Raw genomic sequence first — 22,969 nt, 5'->3', positions numbered from 1 at the left:
CTCATCTTCCTTTGTACCAATCTCGCCTCTCTGTGAAAAGACAGGGAGAAAGGCATTCTGATATGCTGGTAGATACAAGCAAACAAAGACACGGAGCAGTGCGCTATCACCTCTGTGTTGACGCCACAAGGTCCAGAGTTGTCAAAAGTATCTGACCTCCATCTCTGTGAGATTACAGCGCCAAACAAAAAAACGGAGAAGGAGAAAAAAAGTAGAAAGCGGATATAGATCAAATGCGTGTTCAAACAAACCCTGGCGTCAGGCATAGCATACAATAAAGAACAATGTCGCCTAGGCAACGCTAGCACCCTCCCATCCCCTTTGGTGACTATTCCCCATCTTCCCTCAGTCTATTGGTGTGATGAAATGATACTGTATGAAATATTAAACAGTATGCCATATGATCAGTGGGTTTTAGGTTACAAAATTATAATGACTTCAGTCTGACAAAATTTGAAGAAAAATAGAGCAATGAAACAAGAATTAATAATGTATGCATATTTCTCACATGGTAAAAAAGGAGCAAACAGATGCAGAAATATCCAAGTTAGAATGTTTTACTGTCAGCCCTTTCTGTGCTATTACAGAGACATTTTTGAAAAATCTTTGTCTACTGTCTTCTTGGCACACCACCACCTGCTTCACCTCATGCTCCTCTCATTGTTAGTTTTCCTATGAGTTAAGAGAGATTTCTGAGCCGCACCTGGTTTGTTTTGACACTGCAATGCCCGAGAGGAACACAGAGATCAGCCAGCCACATCTACACTTTGATTTAAAAATCAAAGAATAAAGTAAGGAACGGGAACAAGTTCAAACAGTACTTGCCTTTTTCATCAACTTTGTTTTATGTGTGTACTGTATATTTCTTCTGCAGGAAAAGAGAATAAAATATGATTGATCCGAGAGGGTCAAAGCAGAGTGCTGACAGAGGAGTATAAAACAGTATTACATTTGCAAAATGTATATTTGTACAAAATATGCTCAGTGTATGCAAGTAAATGAAAATATAGTAATGAAGTACATATATACAGTATATTTCATTGTAATATTTTTAATTGTAGTTAAAGTATAGCAAAATACATTTTCATGAAATATAAAAAATACAAACACTGTAATTCATGTTCTGGAAATCGTTTTTAAATATTTCACCTATTGCCACTTTATGGCCACAAGACCTTGTCAAGAAAACCTGTAATACAACTAGCCATTTTTATATTTATACCCTCCACATCAATTCTTAGTCCGCACATAAACAAAGTGCAGTGCACCACTTTCCACTGCCTTTGCCTGTCAGGCTCTCAGCAGAGCCTCCACAGAGAAAGGTAATGGCCTCACAGCTGGAGTCCTGACTGAGCTGCCATGAGAGCTCTTGACAGAGTCGGCATGAGAACCTGCCTGGGTGACAGGAGTGTCTGCGCACCAGCCCTTAGCTGTCAGAAGTGAGGGATCAAAAGTCCTGCTGGCTGCACTGATATCTGGCATGCCCTGGATACCCTGATCTGATCCAAAAATTGAGCGTGTAATGGTTGAAGAGCCACTTGAGTCTATTATTTCTGTTGGTTTTGAGGGCGCTTTGACAAGATCCAGACCTGTCAAGGTGTTGTCATGATGTTTGAGCCTTTGTTGTGATGGTAGACGTATCAGTTCTGATTGGTCTTTCTTCTCACAGCCTTTCCAGCCACTCTGCACCTCATCCTCCTCTTCCCTGCTGTGCTCTGCGCTTCGGCATAACAAGAAGTCATTATAGTCACCTTCTATAGTTGACCTGCTCTTCAGTTGGAAGAACTGATAGAAGTGGAAGTCACACTCATACAGAGGCTTATATTTATAAACAGGCACATAGCTGGATGTTCCTGCAGTGTTGGGGTCCTTGTTGAGCGGGCAGCAGTGAAGGCTCGGGGAAATGGGCTGGGGTGGAGGGTGAAGCATAGGAACGAGGGCAGAGGAGGAAAAGGTAAGGTCACTCTGTAGCTCTCGCTGCCTCAGCTCCCGCTCCAGCATCACGTTCTCCAGTTCCTTGTCAGCAAAGGCTCTCCTCTTCCTCATCCGGGCGCTGATGGAGGGGCATGTAAAGTGGTCGCGCTGTGGCTGCTTTGACCAACAGGAGGTGTTGTCCTCCAGCGGCACCACGGGTTTGAGCCCTGCATAGGGAGCAAAGCATACAGTTGTTATATATTCATTTATTTAATTATTTATCAATAATGAACTTGTTCCAACCAATTAATTGTTGTGTTTATGTTTGAGTGCTTTGTTGTTTATTATTTTAATTATGCAGTTGGTTAGCAGTGTCATTTTCGCTTTACCGAGAGCACAGGAAGCCTGAGAAGACAAAGCCTCCAGCAGGATTTGACTGCAAGCCAGTGGGTATTAATACAATTTATGTATTACCGTAATGGCCTATTGTTGTGAAATAGTGAAGCCATAGTGATCAGGTTTGTTTAGATAAATTATGGGTGTCTAGTGTTGGGTAATTACATCCAAAAAGGAGAACTGGCAGCATGAGCCCAAGCAAGCCCTCTAAATGCATTTTCAGTAACAATGTGTTTATCTTTATGTAATGCATACGAGTGTGTCAAAGAGCACTTGTGTGAGGGTTGAGTGCTTGATCAGTCACCATCTGGGGACATATTTGTTTATTTGGACATTGTGAGGACTATAATCCATCTGGGGACAAAAAAACGGGTCCCCACAAAGTCAAATACGTATTTTAGGGTTAATATTTGTTTTTTGGTTAAGCTTTGGCTAAGGCTTGAACAAGAGCTGGGGTAAGACATGGAGCGGTTATAGTTAAGATTAAGACAAACCAACAAGTTCAACAAGTTTAAGTAAATGTGTGAGTGAGTTTCTGTACAATTTGAAAATGAATAAAAATACAAAACTGCACTTTCCATCACAGTCTGGAAGAGAAGAGGTGGGCTAACGAGAAAAGAAATGTTAATTAAACTTTACCCTGCAGGATGCTCTTAGCCAGGATGCTTGGCTCAGCTGCTCTGGTGTAACGCTGATATGCCGTCCTCCGCAATGGTGCTGCACACCTAACGCCCTTCTTACCCTGGGAGAGGCAAGGGAACAAGAATTAGACATTTGGACATAATCATATTATACTGAGACTATGCCTCAATGGTAATTAAGAAGAATTAATACATCATATAAGAGAAAAACAGAGATCTGTATGATTCTAAGATCTTAAAAACTGTGGGATATTTGGCATTTTTGTAAATTAAGTCACTCTGCACAGTAGCATCTAAATTTCCTGTCTTACTCTATACATGCCATTTGAATCAATTGTACTTTACTCAACAATACTTAATTGATATGACACAATTTCAACTACTTATTGGCAAAGTTAATATTTTATAATTACAAAATTTACATTTTGCCTTCAGTTATAAATGCAGACAGCTTATTCAAATCCTTAGAATAACATTTTGTCTTCCTTAGAGACCTAATTGGTAAAACATTGCTCAAATAATGATAAAAATCGGATGTAAGTTCTTTTTCTTATATATGAATAGTGAAATAAATCTATGCCTTCAGCCTGTTATAGTTCTGCACCTTTATTTGGGCATAAAAAATGTAAACTTTCTTTTATGGGCTTCCATGAGATGGTGAGAATTCTGTCACATTTATCAGCTGAAAAGTTAGATAATAATTGTGTAAATCCAGGTTTCAGCCTTCATTATCCAGACTTCTGTGAAGTGTAAAAAAATTACGTGTTTTGCTCTTTTCAGTAAAGGCATGCGGAGAGCTAAAAACGAATATAGTGTTAAATAGAAAGATGTATACTGATATTCATCTCCCATTCATCATTTTAAAGCCATTAAGCTTTCAATATTTTACCTTTTTCCCCAATAATTTATTCCCTTCCACAGTCACATATTACCCTACAACATTGTGATTTTACTCTTTGTGGTTTTTCTGTCAATAACTCTTGATAATCACCCACTCATGGTATACCCATCCGTAAATCATTTTCCCATTACTGACCTGCCCTTGTGCTCTCCTCACCTCCGCAGCCTGTTGCCGCCTCAGTGCGACCTGCGCTGCCATGACGCGCTGCCGCTCCACCACCAGCAGGCAGCAGGCACAGCGACAGTCCCTCCAGCGGCAGAAGCGTTTGTGGCCTTTCAAACACGAAACGACGCCGTGGTTCCGACAGCGGGCACATTTGGGGCTCCGGGTCATCTTGCGTGGTTTCTGCTGCTGGCGCTCTGGAGACAGGGACATTTTATTCTCTGCTCCGTCCCCGGGGCGGCCGCGCTGCACAGGGCATCCGTCAGGATTTGTCACGTCAACTATTTCTTCGGATTTTAGTACATTAAGTTTTGCTGTGGTCTCCAGCTGCAGGCCTCCTTCCAGCTGAGCGGACATCTATGACTAGTAGCACCGGAATCTCACTTTTAATCTGACTTTTACGCAAATGATGCAAAAGGATTTTGAATCAAGATACAATTAATCAAACGTGGTTATGGTAGTTAGGCTACAGATAAAAGTATCATTATTTTAAAAAACAAAAACAAATTTATCTGCCAAAATTTTCTCATTAAAACCCAAATAGGTCTGATAAAATGTTATTTTACGCACGTATTTTAAACACGTTAATTAAATAATTAAACACTGCAGCACCTGCAACATAACTGACTGACACAGGTAATGTTAATTGAAACATACCAGCTTCCATTAGACACAAACTCAATCGACGCATTAAGAGTGTGAGCCACAACTTTACCGCACACTAATAGCCTACCTATTGAACACCAAGCCGTGAGGTGTTGTGTCCTGCTCCAGCCCGTGGCTACATGACAGTGTTTTAGGGTGGAAACTTTGCAGCCTACCGCCAGACGTTTGAAATGTTAAGCCTCTCTCAGCTGCTCTCTGACGCTGTTTCCAAGAACAAGCGGATAGTAGACCGGGCCACAATGCCGAGCTCCTGGCGCAGAACCCATGAGCAAAGATTTGGGGAAGCCCATTTGCAGCAAAAGCAACTCTCCCTATAAACCCCTATACCTGCCCTGCCCTGCCCACCTTCCAAGTTGTTCTCATCTTTCAAAGAGATTTGGGATCTTGCCAGACCCACATCTCCAAATTACATGCGTCATTTTAAGCGATAGATTAGTATTTATGTTCAAATAAAAAACAGAAAGAAAGAAAATTTAGCAGAGAAAATAAATGTCATGTCATGTATTTAATCGACGATAATATTCATTAAACATATCTAAAATTTACCAATTACATCAATGGTACAACAATCACTACTGTTATAAGTAATGATATCCTTATTATAATTATAATAATGTAGTAATATCATATACAGAGAGAGACCAGGCGAGCCACACTTGCTTTAAAACATACAATTAGGTTATGTGCCCGTGAGGGTGCATATATGTGTGAGCTATGTGTTTAACCAGACTGATACAATATGGACTAATTACGCACGAGCCTTGGGGGAAGAAGGCTAGTGGGGAGATAAGAGAGAGAGAGACAGACAGAGAGAGAGAGAGAGAGAGAGAGAGAGAGAGAGAGAGAGAGAGAGAGAGAGAATTACATTTTCATATTACCTAGGAGTCATCCTCATACTCATATTTATTCATAATACCGTTAAATAATTCAATGATTTAATGGATCTCTTGATGTTTCTAGTGTCGCCATTTCTGGGCTTAAAACGGAATAATCAAAACCATTGAAATACATAAATATTCCCACTTAGTAAAGGTTGTTTAGAAGAGAGTTTTTAACATAGGTTTACTAAGAGTGAATTATTTTAATTCTCACCTCTTTTAATAATTGAATCAATGTAATTTGATGCTGATGTCAGGTAAATTATTACTTGATGTAAACATAGTACTAATAGTTACTAATACTAATTATTTATTATCAATACAGGCTACTGTGCTTATCCTTGGACTGTCATTTGTAGCATAGGCTACATTATGCATACAGTGCTTTTCATTGGAGGTTGGTGTTATGCTCTATTCACCACCTCAGCAGCATACACTAATGCTAATGCAGTGCTAGGAAACGTATTATATTATAAAAAAGAGCTGATGCTTCCTTGACCTATTACCATGAAAAGCTCTAACATACAGTTCAGCACCACAGACTCCACTGAGATGGTATGAGAAGTGTGCTCCCTACTGGTTAAACTGTGTAATTACGCCCAGGGTAAAACTCCCTGAGGATGGTAGCAATCAGGTCTAACTTCATCACATGATTGGCCAAGGTTACAGAGGGATAAGTCACATATTGCACTCAACTGCAGGATCATCCAGTGTCATCCAGACCAGCTTGTTAGCCAGACTTCCACAATGTGGTCCAACACTGAGCAACCAGAAAAACACATGATCCTGCTCTCCTCCACTGAACCCTTCAGAGCTTTCAGCCTACAGCCAGACTTGTTATAACTGCACACCCTGACAGGACAAACTGAGGTTGTTCTCCTCTACAGGCATTACACATTTAGCTCCTGATCACTAATTATTACAATTATTACTTCATGCTTCAGGCTAACGATGATTAACTCATTATCCACATAGCCATACTAAAAACTGCTTCAAAAGTATTTAAATTGCAGATGCCTACTGCACAATGTGCTTCTTCTGAGAGATATTCTTTCAAAACATCTGAGATTTAATGCAACATACTCATGGTTTGGATTGTGCAGAATCCAATTGTTTTTATTAGTTTAATAAATTGAATCCACAAATTCTTGTTGCCTTTTATAGTTCAGGTATTTAGCAGATAATGTTTTCTGTGAGTTTGTTTACTTTGATTTCATCAGTGAAATTAGTTGGTGCACTGATCAAAATAAAGGCAAAGAACCAAACCTATGTGTAAAGGTCAGGGTCTTTGCCTAAAAATATTTACAACTGACCCGATTTACAACTGTGTTAAAGTGTTACTGAGATAAAATCTTCTATAAAAACCTCTGTCTAAAAAAGGAGTGTTTCTGAAGAGGGGTTTGAAATACATATACAAGCCTATATATTATTTTCACACAGGATCTCAGGTGGAATACCATTTTACAAAGCCCTGGGGCTCAGGTGGCAAAGACCCAGTCACCTTTGGTCTTGATCCCAGTCTTTACCTTGGCCAGAAGTGCCCTGCCAGGAGATTTCAGACTGTTATATGGCTCATAAAGGGTTAAAAGATCAGATATCAAAGATATAAGTAGGAGCCAGATCCAGCTGAGCCTCAAAATATAAAGTAACCAAAGTGGTACAATCCATTCTAAAACTGACTAGTACAGAGATGAACTGTAGTTAGTGTGAGCCTCTGATTCTTCGTCATTGTCAAAAACCTGACAGTAGAATTCCAAGTTATGTATGACTCTGTCGAGTTAAAAAAAATTAAAATTGTCAAAGCAGAAGTACAGAGCAGCTGTACCACATGCAATAGTTATTTTCCACAACTTTAACAAAAAATGTGTATGAAGACAAAGGCTGGTGAGAATAGGAAGTATTTTTATTAGCTAGGAACCTCTGTCAAAACAGCAGGAGCCTCCCACCATTCAAGATGAAAAGCTAGTCATATTAGTATGTACTATACACTACTGGAAGGATAACCAAACAAGCAACCAGCAAGTAAAATCCATACCAAAGAAAATATCAATATATATATTTCTATTGATGCAAATGTGACAAAATATCCTTATGCAGAAAATAACATAAAATGTTTTTAAATTACACAACCTCAAATAACTTTTAAATGTTTTTACTACAGTGTCTGTGCAAGGCAACTATATTATGATAAATGATGATATGATATAAAACTACTTGGTTAAGGGATAGGGAATGATTGCCCTCATGCTTAAACAAAAACCAACGTAGACTGTTGGTAGAACTTGGGATACAAAGTGGAGTCTCCCAAGTCAAAGTTACACATCTCCATGAACCTCCTCCTCCATACTTTTTTTTGCAAAAGTATAACAACACAAGACTACTTCTGTCTTTGGTACTGAGAGTGAACAGCCATTATTCACATGACTGCAAGATTCCACTTGTCAGAAAAACATAAGCACATAATTTTAAGCATTTTAACAAACCGGCAATGCTCTAATTTTTCTGGTGACAACAGTCTCTAAATCACTGAAGGGGGAATGATTGCTGTTGCTTGCTACATAATGGGTGGGACATGATTTTGTGCTGTATATACATGGAAAACAGCTAAGTACCCCCGTTATTAATACCATCAGCTCTGCTGCTGCCTGTAGATAGGCAGTAGAGTGCACCTCTCGAAGCCCCTTGACTCCCAAACAAATTGAGTGTCATCAGCAGTGACATATTACTCTGGCATTCCCATCACACATCCTCCCCTTCCCTGCACTCTATTCTATGTCCTGCGGTTGTACAGAGAGTTGTGCCCATCTACTTCCATTTTCGTAGCAGAGATGGAGTTTGACAGACTCCTTGGCTCCCACCATTCGGCCTGCCAGTGTGTCCTCCCCTATCTGCCTCACTCCCTTTGACTGGCGCCCTCAATCGCCTTGCAAAGGAAGTCAAACAAAACACAAAAGGCAGACAACCTGTAAGTAAAACTCAAGGACAAGAAGGCTGCTCCAACTTTATGTAACATAATGAAGTTTAGAGAAGGAAAACAGAGGGGTTTGAAGGCAGGGTGCATTTTCAAACAAAATCCTGAGCTGAATGTCAATTCACTTCAAAGAGAGAAATATAAAGACACTGGGCTATGTTTCACGGTGCCTTTACACAAAGGCTTTAACACCTTTATCCACCCACTTCCAAAGAGCAGGAGACACCTTGGCAGTTATCAGCGAAAGGCAGGGGCCATTAAGCTGACATTTTTTTCAAGGGAGGTTAAACCTGCACCTTCGAGAGTATTTGAGTTTGTCAGGCCTGTTAAGATAGAACACACACCTACTTAAATAAATGTACTTCTAACCCCATCATATTAGACACAATCAGGTTCTTTTTGGGACATTTTTTAATATGCTTTGCACAGTGTTATGAGTGTTGCTTTATGCAACATCACACACAGTCTGAGGTTCAGTGACATGAACCAGCGTGAGGAGTTCATACTGTAAAATTGCAACAATTTTAATGTGTTCTAATAGGGTATTTATACAAATATGAAACTCTGGCATCAGATGAAAAGGATATAATCTATACTGCAGGCTATGCTCTTTATGAGAGATTCCTCATACCTGGCCTTGCTTGTTTTTTCCCCCCTTTCTTTCAAAGGGGTGGACTCTGGGATGCTTTTCATAATATTGTTGTTGTTATTAAAGTCTGTCAGGTGCCCATGCAAACATTTTTTGTGCAAAAAATTATTTAAAAGTTTATCTAAACCAAATATGAGGCTTCAGCCATTAAAATTAGTCACATTAAGTGAATATCTTCCAATGTTAGTCTTTTTAGTCTACAATTTCCTCTTTGTGTGTTTTGTCTGTCAGTGTTTCCCTTTTGAGCTGCGCTGGAAGGACTGTAACAAAAAGAGGGATTTTGGCACTAAAAAGACTGTTACTTTGAAAGTTATACACTAATTTAACTAATTAGTTGTTTACTTGGGAGGCTGAAGCATCATATGAGCTTCAGATAAACTTGCACAAAAGAGGAACTGTGGATTTTGTCACCCATCACTTACATTGAAAGCACATTAGAAAGGGATGTTATTGGCCTGCATGAACAGGTCGAATGATTACAGTGAGCAAAACCTGTCTCAGTTTTCATTTGGGCACCTAACTATTGTTTTAAGCCAGACTTTTAAAGACAAAATTGTGAACCTTTACTTTAATATGTTCTTTTTTCTTGTTCTTCTCCTTATTTCTTATTTCTCCCTTTGCTTATTCTTTCCTCTCTCCCTCTTCTTCATCCTCTGCCTCTCATTTTCTTCTTCTCTTATATTAAGTATTATTTCTAGTGAAGTGATGCTACAGTCGTTGTCATGATTTACTGAATCCTCAACCTCCAGCACATTTCACGGTTGCATCAGTTAGTCCTGTAAATGTTTTTGTTGGGAGTTTATTAACACTGCAGCAGGACTTTAGTCAGTTGTTTTAGTGATAAAATAATTGAAAATGAACAAAATTGGACTGCTGCAGTAGGTCTGCGCTACACTCATACCTGCCATTATAAGCCCTGAAGTCTGAGCATTTTAAGGGCAAAAGCAGTGCCAATCCAGAGCTGGTGACAGGACAGTGAGGAGGAGGAGGAGGAGGAGGAGGAGGAGGAAGATGATGCTTTATCGCACAGAGTGTTCCTGATTTATTTTTCCAGTGTGCACAGATAGTTTTGGACAGGTGTGGCTGAGAGATATGAAATGTTATGTGGGGCGAAGCAGGTGAACCCAAGTGCAGACACTCAAGGTGAGGAAACGGGGATATTATAGCAAAAAGGTATTCATTTTGAAGGCTGGGGAAAGGGAATGCAGTCCTGGGGAAGCTTGGGCTGGAAGCTGGGAACATGCAGTTGAAGATTGGGTTGGAAGCTGGGAACCTGTGGTTGAAGATTGGGCTGGAACCTGGGAACCTGGGGCTGCAGGCTAGGGTAAGCTTGAGCTGGTAGCTGAGAACCAGGAACAGGGCAGGGGCAGTTAGGGGCAGAGGAAGCAAGTCCAGAGTGAGATCTGTAGAGACTAAATGCAGGGTTCCAGGGCAGAACAGCAGGGCTGAGGGCAGACCAGCAGGGCTTGACCAGACGAGGTGCAGGAAACAGGGACAAGAGTCATAACAGGCAGGACTACAAGGGAAAAGGAGAACAGGATGAGCAGTGGTGTAGTGCAGGGTATACATAGGTGCATGGCGTATACCTACTTATTTTTCAGTCGGCATTGTATATACCCACTTCTAAATCCCCTCTGATGCACATCATTCAGTAGTGTCCTGCAATAGCCAAATCATGAGAGACAGTCCAGTAAATAAGTGGCTAATCCAATCGTCACCAAGACGTCACCACAGTGAACACTTTGTGCAGTTTTTCTCAATTGCTTACACACCAACAATGGAACTTGAGACACAATGACCAAAATCTGAAACTTATGTACCTTATCTTACACCAATTCTGCACAAATACAAACACATTTCCTGCTTTTCACTCATTTTGCAGGTCTAAACCATACTTTTTGCAAAACACTAAACCCAATTCTCTACATTTAGCACAATCTTCATTGATGAAATCTCTTGTGTTCACATGGAAAACACTGCCATTCAGAGTGCTAAGCTCAAACCACCAATCACACCATTGACTCCTCATATGGACAAAAACCTGTTGCTTTTCAATTAGCAATTATAGCTTGAGCAATAAAAGGGCCAAAGGTGAGCTCTTCTGTGTTGGAGAACAATGGATGCCAACTTCGCAGAGAGAGAGGTAGAGTGAGAGAAGTGAGAGTCAGAAGAGGAGGAGGAGGAGGAGGAGGACAAGGAGGTTGAGCAAGAGGAGGACCAAGACTACGACCTAGGAGAGCAATTGCCTGTGATGAGATTCAGGCCACTGTGGTTGACTATGTCTGATGATGAGGGAGGCAGGGCTGAGAGTCCAGCCAACCTTGAGCCACTTCACTATGACTTCAATCATCCAGACATACAGAAATGAGAATAGGTAAGAAATCTTCTCTCCTTACTGTAGTAGTGCATATCAAGACAGTACTCAATAATTACTGTTGAATACTGTAAAAGAACTGAAAGACTACCATGTCGTGGTGGAAGAGGAAGACTTTTGACACTTCAACATGAGACTGAAATAGCCAATATGGTTGGAGCAAACAACGTAATAACACTAAACCAATACAAACTCAAATCACTGAAAACCAAGGTATATTTCAAAATATTGACCGCATGAATTTGTGAACAATCAACCACGTCCTACAGTGAAACCACCTATGAATGGTCTACAGCGTGCCATTTGAGAGAAACTCAGAAAGCGTCAAAGAATTGCACTGTGACTATGTGCAAGTAAGTCTTATGCATTCTAACACTGTAATTGATTACATCTGATCAGCACTGTATAGACACATTACTGTATTGTAATGTAATGTTTTGTACTTCACAATATTGACTGCTTTAGGTCTATTTCTGATATTCTGAAATCATATTCACTGATGTGGGTTTCAACCTCGCAAAAAGAGGTGGCAACGGTGAAGGAACGTCATCCGCCAGCGTGCCATTCTTGAGGTTCCTGGTCAGTAAGGGAGGGAATATCACTATGTGCACAGCTATAACTCACCAAAGCGTCCTCCATCACCATTCAACCCTTGGCCCCTACAATACTGCCCATCTCATCACTTTCCTGGGCACGCTACACAATATCCTCACTCCAGCTGAGCAGATGGATGGCCCAGAGCAGCCCAGGTACGTTGTCATCTGGGACAACGTAAGTTTCCAACAAACTGCTCTGGTCCGCAACCAGCCACGTTTTTCCTTTCTTCATCTGCCACCATATTCTCCATTTCTCAACCCTATTGAGGGTTTTTTTTTCAGCTTGTCTTTGGAAGGTATATGAGCACAGGCCCCATGAGCGCATACCCCTTCAACAAGCAATGGAGGAAGCATGTGGTGATATAGCTGCTGAAGCATATCAGGACTGGATTCATCATGCCAGGCAATACTTTCCCTGCTGCTTGGCCAGGGAGAACATTGCCTGTGATTTTGATGAGGTCCTGTGGCCAGACAGAAACGAAATGAAAGGCAGGATGCAGCCTAATTTTCTTTTTCTTTATAGTATATGCAGAAAGCTTATTTTCTTTTTTCTATTGTTTGTTTGTATGAAGAACACTTTACAAATCCAACTGTGTTTGTGGAGATGTATACAGTATTTCAGAATAAAAACACATTCTATTCTTGTATTTGTGGGTTTTATATTTGAGTACAGAAACAGTTTACAACAGGCTATTGTATGTACAGCATGTAGTGTAACACTGAACATGCAAAAGGCCTACTAATAAGATTATCATAGCAGTGTTTTTCACTCATCATAGTGTTTTCCATTGAGCACATCAGTGTTCAGTTGGTTCTTAGAAATGTCTGTTCATTTGATGGTGTGTGTGTGTGTGTGTGTGTGTCATTTGAAGACAAAATTTCACTTTGAGTAGACATAACCTTGTTTTGAATGCAGTGTTTGCTTTTGCTTTTGCAAGAGATGTGTAAAGTTTTGGGTTTTGTGTGTGAGTTTTTGAATTTGTGTTTAGTGTTTTAAGAAAATGAGCTATGCCCTCAGAAAATGTGCATAAGCAGTTGAGAAAAACTGTAATAGCAGTATTTAGTTAACATATGTCATGGCTTGACATTTGCCTGTTACTATATGTCATGGAAGAAATAGTCAGTCACATTGAGAGGGACCAATTTGGCAGCAGGGGGTTTGGGGTGGGGTGTCTGGCTCTGAAATAGGCTACAGACAGCCCGGGCAGAAAGCCACAGATATCTAGCCACAATGCATATAATTGACTGTTTAGGGAGTAAAACTGAAAATCAAATGAAACGGATTAGTGGGGTGACAAATTTCCATTTTTGAATATTGGGGGGACCGGGGACCTTTCCCCTCCAGGAACGCCACAGCTGTATGTGAAGTATGTCATTGTCACCATTTGCTTTGTGATGCAATTAAACCATTCAGTGACCACTTGTGCCCTGTTCGTGGAGGGGGGCATTTTCATTAAGAGAGAGAGATGAAGTTGAACACTTAAAATGTTTTTCTTTATGCGTACTTGGTCCAAGAAAATCCCACACCACAAGAGAGCCTGCTTTCAATAGTAATATGCATCCCTCATTTACTTGAATGCTTGCATTATTTTGGCAGCTACCTGTAGGGTTCAGTTATCTTAGTGAGTCTGTTTGAAATTCTTGTGTCAATGAGCTAAATTCAGTAATGTTCAGGTTATGGTAACTGTTACCATTGTTACATTTATAGCCTGTAATTCAATTTTTTTTTTGTAGACACCAATAATGACTGGCCAGACCTGTGGACAGCCAAACAAAAAGATTATTTTAAATCCAAGAACCCCTGGTTAGCATACAAAAACAAAAAAATGGCTAAGTTTTTGGTAGATTGTTAGTTTTGGCTGCTTCTAAAACAGTAGACACAGAGAAATATACAGTGTATGTGTTTGTGTGCTTGTATGTATGTGGGAGACATGGACACTACACACATACTGATGTGAATACAGTAGTTACATTGTTTGTTTATGCCTCACAGGATGTCTGATCTGTAGCAGTGTGAGCACCATTGGCATCAACAAGGAGCAAGATGTATCTGTCTCAAAAGAATGGATGAACTTTGAGATTCAAGTGTCTGGCCAGGGAAGTAGAGAGACAAGTCTGTCAGCCTTGAAAAATAAGGTGAGGAAACATGCTTTGTTCAAGGCACATGCTCAAGCTGTGAAGATGGCAGAACAACAGAAAGAAGGGGGCATTGAGAATGTGATGCAGGTGCTGACTGAGTCCTACATGAAGGAAACTGAAGCTGTGTTTCAAACAGCCTACCATTTAGCCAAAAAGAACAGACCCTTTTCTGACCATGAGATCCTCATTGAGCTGCAGCAACTGAATGGTATAAAGATGGGTTCAATACTTCATTCACGTTACAATGCAACACAAATAACCAAACATGTTTCCAATAAGATGCAGAGCAAAATCATCAGTAGCGTAATATCATCAAGTAAGTTAGCAGTCCTAATTGACGAGTCCTCCTCTTTAATTCACAAAGCTGTCATGACAGTTTGAGTTAAAGCATCGATTCAAGAAGAAAGCCTTGCATTCATATTCCTTGAGCTTGTTGACCTGGAAGATCAGAGAGCAGATGGCATAGTAAAGGGTTTACTGACTTGTTTAACTAATGCTGGCCTTACAGAAGAATGGCTTCATGAAAACTAAGTAACATTTGTGTCTGACGGAGCCAGCATCAAAAACATCAGGAGTAGCAACCAGGTTGACCTTGAGATTCCCAAAGCTTATTGTATGGCACTGTATGAACCATAGACTTGAACTAGCTGTGTCAGATGCAGTTGATGAGGTAAACTATGTCATTCACTTCAAAGCTTTTATGCAGAAGCTATATTCTCTGTATACAATGTCAAACAAAAATGAGTGTGAACTTATAGATGCAGCAGCTGAAGTAGGCTCACAACTTCTTTGCAATGTCTTGGAGGTATGCTGGAAGGCCAGTAGCTTTCAGACTGTTCATGCTGTTTGGACATTACTGGGAGTTCTTGTGCAGCACTTTAAGAACACTGGTTCTGATGAGAGGAGGTCCAACAAATAGAAGCTAATGTACAGAGGTTTATTAGGCTGTGTTCAAAGTCTTGAATTTCTTTGTGACCTTGGGCTCATGTATGACACTCCATGAACTAAGTGTCCTGTCACAGGAGCTTCAGTCTCGTTCTGTAACTCTGCTTAGAGCAGAGCATCTGCTGAAACACACAATCAGAGTGATATATTCATTTAAAGATAGTCCAGGTGAGAAATATGGTGAGGCTTTAGAAGCAAAAGAGAATGGGAAGTATCGGTCTATAGCCTTGAAAAGAAATGCAAAATGCAATCAATCCAGGCCAGTTCTTACAAAGCCTTGTGAACAATCTTTAGCAACACTTGTCTTTTGAAAATGAGACCATCAAGGACCTCAGCATCCATGATGAGAGTAAATGGCCATCAAACCCCATCATCTGCCATGGTGAAGAATAAGTTAAGCAACTGTGCAAGTAAATTTATTTTGTGCACAGACCAAGCACTGAGTGTGAAAGGTGCTTTAGCTTTATGAACAATATAAGCACAGACAAGAGGGCTGTTCTACTGGTTTCAAACATATTAAACTTAATGATGATAACATCAACAGCCCCCCTGCTTCCAAGTTTGATCCTTGAAACTATATAAGGACCTGGTTGAAGAGACACAGTGCTGACTGTTCTGTGCATTCTAGATATTGCAGTGTGAAAACCCCTGCAGAAAGCGAGTCTGTGTGGAATATACTGTAGTGCAGGGGTAGACAGGCTGTTGACAGGTTTAAAAACCTGCACTGACAATAAATCTTCTCTTCAAAATCAGCCATTTGTTATTTGATGTTTATATAAGCACTACTAGGGTTGAAGCCGAATCCAAATACAGAATTTGGAAAAGAACATATAGTGGGTTTTACAAATATTTATATCCTACAAATATTTTTTTAAATTATTTGTTTTCAGGAAGAAAAAAACATAACATGTCAAATAGCTGAGGGTGGTGGGTAATTGTGGTCCGCCTGCTTGTGCTGACGTGAAACTGAATGGAGCTTGTGTGTGTGTTGCTGCTGATCTGTATATAATAAACACAAAATGTAAACAATATGGGATATTTTCAGATACAAGGCAGTCTCAAACTTGGAGGTATACCACAAGTCCTCAGGTAAATCTTCCAGCAAAATTGCAAAGGTGTCCGTGTTTGAAAGTACTGTTGTCTGCTTGATTAAATAAAACTATGTGTGCATTTCTCCTGACTATAGTAATCAAGTAGTCCACTTACAGTGTTTGTTTTAGGTCTTTTCATACATGACAACACATGGAAAAAAAATTTTTTAACTGCTGTAATTCTATTTTTTGTAACTTTGCTCCCATGATAAGTGGCTGCGGCACCATTATTGCCTACCTGAGGCTGGTGTTGCGTGCACATTGAAATCATGACAGGAAAAAGAAAGTAATTTTCTCTTAATGACAAACATAGTCTCCTCTGAGCTTAGGACAATAAAAGCAGGGAAAGAAATCTAAGGAAAGGATCACCGCTCTCTTCGCCTGTTCTGCCACCGGGGAAAAGAAGGAACTTGTCATTGGCAAAAGTCAGAACCCCCGCTGCTTCAAAAATGTGCACACACTGTGTTTGAAACAGCTGTACTGTATTTTGAAACAGTCAATAAAATTCGGTAAATAGCAAAGCTGTCCATTTTAAATTTAAGTTTATATTCGCGTAGGCTAATAAATATACAAATGTCAGTTAGATGGTAATCTGCATGAGAAATAAAGAAAACCAAATTCGGTTATAATAATCCACTTATGGTGATATTTGACCAGGACAGATGTGATCACTATAAATGGTTTCCACCGTACTTACATCCTTCTCCAGTTTCTTCATCTCCATCTGCAACTTCTCAATCTTTAACTTTCAATGATAAATGGCAATGGTAAATTTTCGTAAGTTGCCATGATCATATATCACAGAGTTGATCAGCTGTCTGTCTATCTATCTGGCTATCTGTCTGACAGAGTTTTTCACAGAGTGACCACCTGATCGCTGCAAAGCTGCTTGACAGCTCGCTCTTCCCACACTTTGTCCTGTCATTCCCTACATCTGAGCTTGACCTCTGCTGTGAAACTATGGCCTGTAGTAAACAAGGAAGAGCTGACCACTCTGTACCACCACGCTGAGTTTCATACTGATAAGACAGCCCTGTCTCTGTTAACATCCGTCAATGACAACTTAGGAAGCTTTTGCTGAGACTGTTACTCTGCTGAAAATTATCATAACATCTCCTATGATGACATCTGAGTCAGAGAGGAACTTTTGCACCCTGAAGAGGGTAAAAACTTTTGCTTGCAATATCATGGGACAGCCGTGACTCAGCTTATGGCCATGCTGTCCATCGAAAGCCGGCTGATTCAGCAGCTACACGACTTCATCCCCAAAGTCATCGAGAAGTTTGCCCAGAGGAAAAAGCGCTGCGCCGCCTTTCTCTTCAAGTGAGCTGTCAGCTTTGGTGAGTGAAAGCATATTTTATGCTGCCTTTGTGGTTCTGGTCCATGCATTGGCCATATTTTTGTGCTGGATCGATTGATATAGTGATGAGTGTCCATGCTTATCTATTAAGGTTGTTGTCCTAAAGTTGTCACAGAATGGATTGGTATCCCTAAAAAGTTGTCTGTGCGCTTCGTTGTGGCCTTCAGTGGTGTTGAGCTCTTTCATGTTCATTTATGGCCCTGTAGGCTAATTTCTTCTGAGGTTGGTTGTGTTGGCTTATGATGATGGAATATTGCATTCTTAATTTAGGCTTGTGACAGTGGTAATGTAACTTGTGTAATTGCTCCTCTCTCTCTCACAATCCAATTCAATTCAGTAAGCTTTATTGGCATGAATGTTAGATGAACAATATTGCCGAAGCATCAAGGATAATACAATTTATTAAATAAAATAAAATCAATGAATAAATAAAAAGAACAAGACAACTGCAGAAAATATCAAACATGTTTTTTCTGTAACTCTACTATATAGTCACATTTACTGTATAGTGCTTGCATTGACAGGACTATGTAAAGTCACAATGTTGCCAAAGAAATTCTCTCTCTCACTCTCTCTATGTATGTGTACAAGACCTGCTAGAAGCAAGCCACTGTGCTGTTAAAAGTGTTTTGTGGAGCCATGCATGGACCCATGACATGTAAAAAAAAAACATCAGTAGCAAGAGTGAGTACTGTAGGTTTCCTAGTATGTAGCCTATCTATTGAAGTGGTTGGTGCCCCACCAATTTTATACATATAAAAAACACCACTGGTGATGTTAAGTTATATTGTAAACAACATTATTAGTATTGCAGCCAAACCTGTAACCATAATGAGAGGAGCAGATCATGGCACTGTAAAAAAAAAAAAAGTGAATGCACTTGCCGCAGAAATAACATTACCTAGAAAGTTACTGGGAGAGATGTGTGTGGGTACTGTAGTATATAACTTTGCCTAAGAAATCAAATTTCAAATTAGCTGAAAATCATATTTTCAAAAGTCAAATTAGTTTAAAGTTTGATTATTGTGGAGGTATAAACAATAGAAACTACATAAATGCAGCAGTAGTGGTAGGTTAGTGTGTAGCCTAAGTGAAATTGTGTTCCTTGGTAAACTATGTTTAGGTAGGTGAAAGACAAATGGACAAACAGGCATAAATGACCAACAGTACTGGCATCTACTGATATTTTTGTAAACAATCTATAACTGGTGTCAAGAATTCTCATCAGTGCATCCCTCGATTTTGCATACATGCGACAGTCTGTTTGACTGTCGCATGTATGCAAATGATGTATTTTTATGTGTATGTACTCTAAAAATTTGTCCAAGATTGGCAGGTTTGACACTATGAAAATGGCAAGGTTGACTTATGGATGTCAGGGTGGCTCCTCAGCTGATATTATGCTGGTGGCTAGCATGCTGGTGGCTAACATGCTGCAGGTTAGCTGGCTGGGAAGCAGGCTGAAGGCTAGGAGGCCAATCACTAGCAGACAAGGAGACTGGCTGGTGACAAGCAGGCCCAGCACATGAGGTTGCTAGACGGGCAGCAGGGGATATAGAGAATCCAGGCAAGGGGTATGACAGATGAGGTTCAGGACATACAGGCAGGGTACTAGCTGGAACTGAAACAGGAAAGTGTTCACAACAGTCTCTGCCAGATTAGGCAGTAGTTCCAGCAGTCACGACTTGAATGAAACAGAGAGGAGTGCTAGAGAAAGAGCTGCATCCTTCCACTCAATGCTGGAGGTCTCACAGCAGTAGGCAGAGAATTGTTCCACAGCATACAAAACTTCATTTAGGGTCTACCTCCTGCAGTGAAAAGCTATGTTTGCTGGGTCCATGTCTTTGGCCAGATCGTAGTGTTATGTGGGGCGGAGGAAACAGAGATATTATATGAACAAGGTATTTATTTTGAAGTTTGGGGAAAAGGAATGCTGAGGCTTGCTGAGATGAGGCTTCGGCTGGGAGCTGGGAACCTGGGACTGCAGGCTAGGGGACGTTTGAGCTGGTAGCTGAATCCAGGAACTGAGACTGGGGCAGGGGCAGTTAGGGCCCGAGAAAGCAGGTCCAGAGTTAGGTCCAAGGAGACTGAGTAATGCAGGGTTCCAAGACAGAACAGCAGTGCTTGACCAGACGAGGGGCAGTAAACAGGGACTGGAGCCAGAACAGGCAGGACTACAAGGGAAACAGAGAACAGGCAACAAGAACTAAATGCTGAATAGCAAAACTGGTAGCTCGTAATAAAAAGCTGAGTCTTTGTAGAGGCTTGATTACAGAGATGAGGTGCAGCTGGAGTGGTTCTGCCCTGACTCCAGCACGCCTGTCTCCACTCATACAATCACCCACACACACACACACACACAGGGAGAGAGAGGGAGTGTTACAGCCGTAGTGTTGTGAGCACCTTTCACACATGCACTGCAACCCTGAAATTTGAAATTGTCTAGAGTTCATTATGTAAAAATGACTTAAGTGTGTGTTTCTCCCTGTCCTCACCTGTGACTCTCCCCAGATTACCACCCTTCCCCCCTTCCTACCGCTGTAGTGATTGCGTGAGCGCACCTGCTCATCAAGGCCTGGAGGTTAAAGACCAGGAGGAACGGACAGTTGGCAGCTTTTGGGCTGTGTGTTGGTTGTTATTCTCAGCTAAACTTGAGTTGTGGTGTACGGGGGTCAGTAACTTTGGCTCCCTTTTAGAGGGACTGTGTTTATTAATGTTGTGTTTAGCCTCAGTTTAATTTAACTTGTTTCATTTGTATTTAGTTCCATTTTCTTCTTGCATAGACAGTAGTTTTCAGTTGGTATTTTTAATTAAATTGTTAATAAATTCTTGGTTTGTTCATATCCTTCCATTCTCCTTGCTTCTTTGTGCCCAGGTTATGTTACTTCCCTCATCCCCTGGATTCATTCAGGCCAGAGATATTCTGATTTCTAACCCATTTGACAAAGATCAGGTGTCAGGTGTTTTAATTGGGGTATAAAAAGGCTTCTGTATGGTTTCCAATACATTTTCACATCAATTATCCAGACACAGGTCAGTTGGTACAGTAATGGTCATGGGAGCACTAACGCTCTGCTTAGGAATTTGAGTATTACTTCCCCAGGCAGATTGAAATAAGAATGAGAGAATGGGAAAGGACCAGATGAGGATTAGACTTTGGGTTTAGGATGAGTCATGTATGTGGGAGGAACAGAGCAGGGTTTTGGCTGCGTCTGTGTCTCTGGGTGGGTTTGTGGTTATAGCCGTGACCATAGTTACATTTGCGTCTCCATGATGTGATGCTTGATGACCTGAAGAAAATCCTCTAGGAGCCAGAAGTTGCCCCCTCACGGTCCATTTGAGCCGACACTTTGTGCTGTTGGCTTCAACATCTCCCGCTGCCCTTCATTTCATCCTGTCCTCTCTTCTTTTATCTTTCCTCTTTTCTTTTACTTTCTTGCTTTCTTTTTATGTGTTTGCTTTCTTTCTTTGTTTTGAAGCTGTCTCTAGAATAAAGCCTTTATTTTTAACCTCTTTGTCATTGTTTTATTGAGGATTATCACCAAAACAGTTGAGTTCAAGAGAAAGAAAATTGATATTTTACAATAAATAAGACTACAGCAACCCTTCTTATTTTATCATCCACTGAGCCAAACTGCAATATAGAAAAACAAACACTAAATTAGTGATGTTTAATGAAGAATTGATACAATGCCAATAAACAAAATTAATATTTGCTCATTCTCAGTCAAAAGATAATACTCCATTGTCCATTCTGCAATGGTCAATAAATTTCACATCTTCAAATAATGTCTAAATGAGTTTGAAGCAGAATGATGAATTGAAAAAAGCCCCAACATTTGATTAGACAGATCTTTTTTTAGCTTCAGTAATGAGCTGGAAGTCAACAATTAAACTAATTAAAGGTTTGTGGTCTGTGGAAAAAAATTTGCAATTGGTGATTTTCTATAAATATATATATTAAATTGACTTTACTTAAACATGGACACAAAAGAACTTAATCTTCAGATCATCCTTGTGCATCATTTTATCATCTTTTTATTTAAGTCTTTACATTTTCTTATGCCCAAGTATGCTATAAATGCTACAACAGTCATATAGCAGAGACAGTTTAGCATCTGTCTTTAATGCGCTACACAAATGTGTTTGCACGATTCAAATGAATGAGATCATACTTGATGTACTCACTGCCGTAGGTCTTAGCTACTGTGCTCTAATTGAATATAAAAATGAAATTAATTAAATGTGACAAGTTTGTCATGATCTCATGGACATAAATAAAGACCAATGAGGGCTGTTAGATATGACCCAGTGTAGATTGAAATTGACCGGGAGGAAAATATTTGGTTTAAAACTGACCATTATAAGATGTACATGCACCAACATAGCCCAGAATCTTTCTTTAAGGTGACTTTCCTTCTACAAACAAAGCACCCTGTGGACTGTCAATGATCAGGGGACGTGCCATATCACACAAACTCACAGACCATGATCAATGTTCTATTTAACACGTCTGGTCCCAAGCCAAATCAATGCAAGACAGGTGATCCCTGACCCAGAAAACTGTAGTTTGCCATGTCTGCTGAATGAATTTAACCCCTCTTTGCAATTATATCTCACCATGATTTTCAAGTGTGCACAGGGAGCAGATGGAGCACCCTCAAATGCTTTTGTGTGTCTACGTTGACTATTGATTTAGTCTGTTTCAGGCTCAGGTTAATGAGAGCTCTTAAATAATGCAGACACAGCAGTGCCATGTACACATACAGCATCTTGTGCCCACCCCGTTGTATGGTCGCCCCTGTCTCCCTTTCTTTCTCTCTTCTTTTCTTCTTTCCCCACCTTTCCTATCATCATTACCTGCTTCTCCCCTCATCATTTTCTTCTGTCGACAACATCTGAGCATCAATAGAGGAGGGTTGAGGAAGGGTACCCCTGCCATACTCCTCTTCCTTCCAATCTCACCACCTCTGATCCATTGTCTTCCTGACTGGTGTGAGATTCAAAGGCACCCCTTATTTCCAGAGATGAGATACAGAACCCGGCTGCAATAACAGGAGAACAAGAGTCTCCCAATTTAGTTGCTCCTTCTACCACCCGTATCAGATTGGATCTGTTTCTGCAAGTGTATTGCCTCTTTTGTCTTTCAGGCTGTCTTGGGCTATCTAGCGGAAGGTGTGGTTTTATGAATGGTAAGCAATATCCCTTCAGACACAAAGCAAAAGCACTCAGTATTGTGTAATTACCGTAGCGTAATGAGCCTCCAGATGAATACGCTTTCAGTTA

At 40.4% G+C, this 22,969-nt stretch overlaps 2 protein-coding genes and 1 long non-coding RNA gene across 3 annotated transcripts; 1 reads left to right on the top strand and 2 right to left on the bottom strand.

Annotated features, from left to right (window-relative positions):
* Positions 1-1,065: 1,065 nt before the first annotated feature.
* dmrt2b (doublesex and mab-3 related transcription factor 2b) lies at positions 1,066-4,469 on the bottom strand. The gene is made up of 3 exons (XM_042417446.1): positions 3,988-4,469; positions 2,950-3,052; positions 1,066-2,141 (listed from the first exon to the last, which is right to left on the bottom strand). Exons 1-3 carry the CDS (start codon positions 4,369-4,371, stop codon positions 1,291-1,293), a joined length of 1,338 nt encoding a protein of 445 aa, XP_042273380.1. The 5' UTR covers positions 4,372-4,469; the 3' UTR covers positions 1,066-1,290.
* Positions 4,470-7,726: 3,257 nt separating this feature from the next.
* LOC121900797 lies at positions 7,727-10,844 on the bottom strand. The gene is made up of 2 exons (XM_042417333.1): positions 10,080-10,844; positions 7,727-8,481 (listed from the first exon to the last, which is right to left on the bottom strand). Exons 1-2 carry the CDS (start codon positions 10,745-10,747, stop codon positions 8,364-8,366), a joined length of 786 nt encoding a protein of 261 aa, XP_042273267.1. The 5' UTR covers positions 10,748-10,844; the 3' UTR covers positions 7,727-8,363.
* Positions 10,845-17,168: 6,324 nt separating this feature from the next.
* LOC121900799 lies at positions 17,169-21,064 on the top strand. The gene is made up of 3 exons (XR_006097090.1): positions 17,169-17,663; positions 18,275-18,367; positions 20,195-21,064. It is a non-coding gene; the product is annotated as an uncharacterized LOC121900799 (long non-coding RNA).
* Positions 21,065-22,969: the final 1,905 nt, after the last annotated feature.

The sequence above is a fragment of the Thunnus maccoyii genome, chromosome 7 (genome assembly GCF_910596095.1).
Source record: "Thunnus maccoyii chromosome 7, fThuMac1.1, whole genome shotgun sequence".
Taxonomy (NCBI): domain Eukaryota; kingdom Metazoa; phylum Chordata; class Actinopteri; order Scombriformes; family Scombridae; genus Thunnus; species Thunnus maccoyii.
The sequence above is the reverse complement of the archived record's forward strand: the minus strand, read 5'-3'. Positions and strand labels throughout refer to the sequence as shown.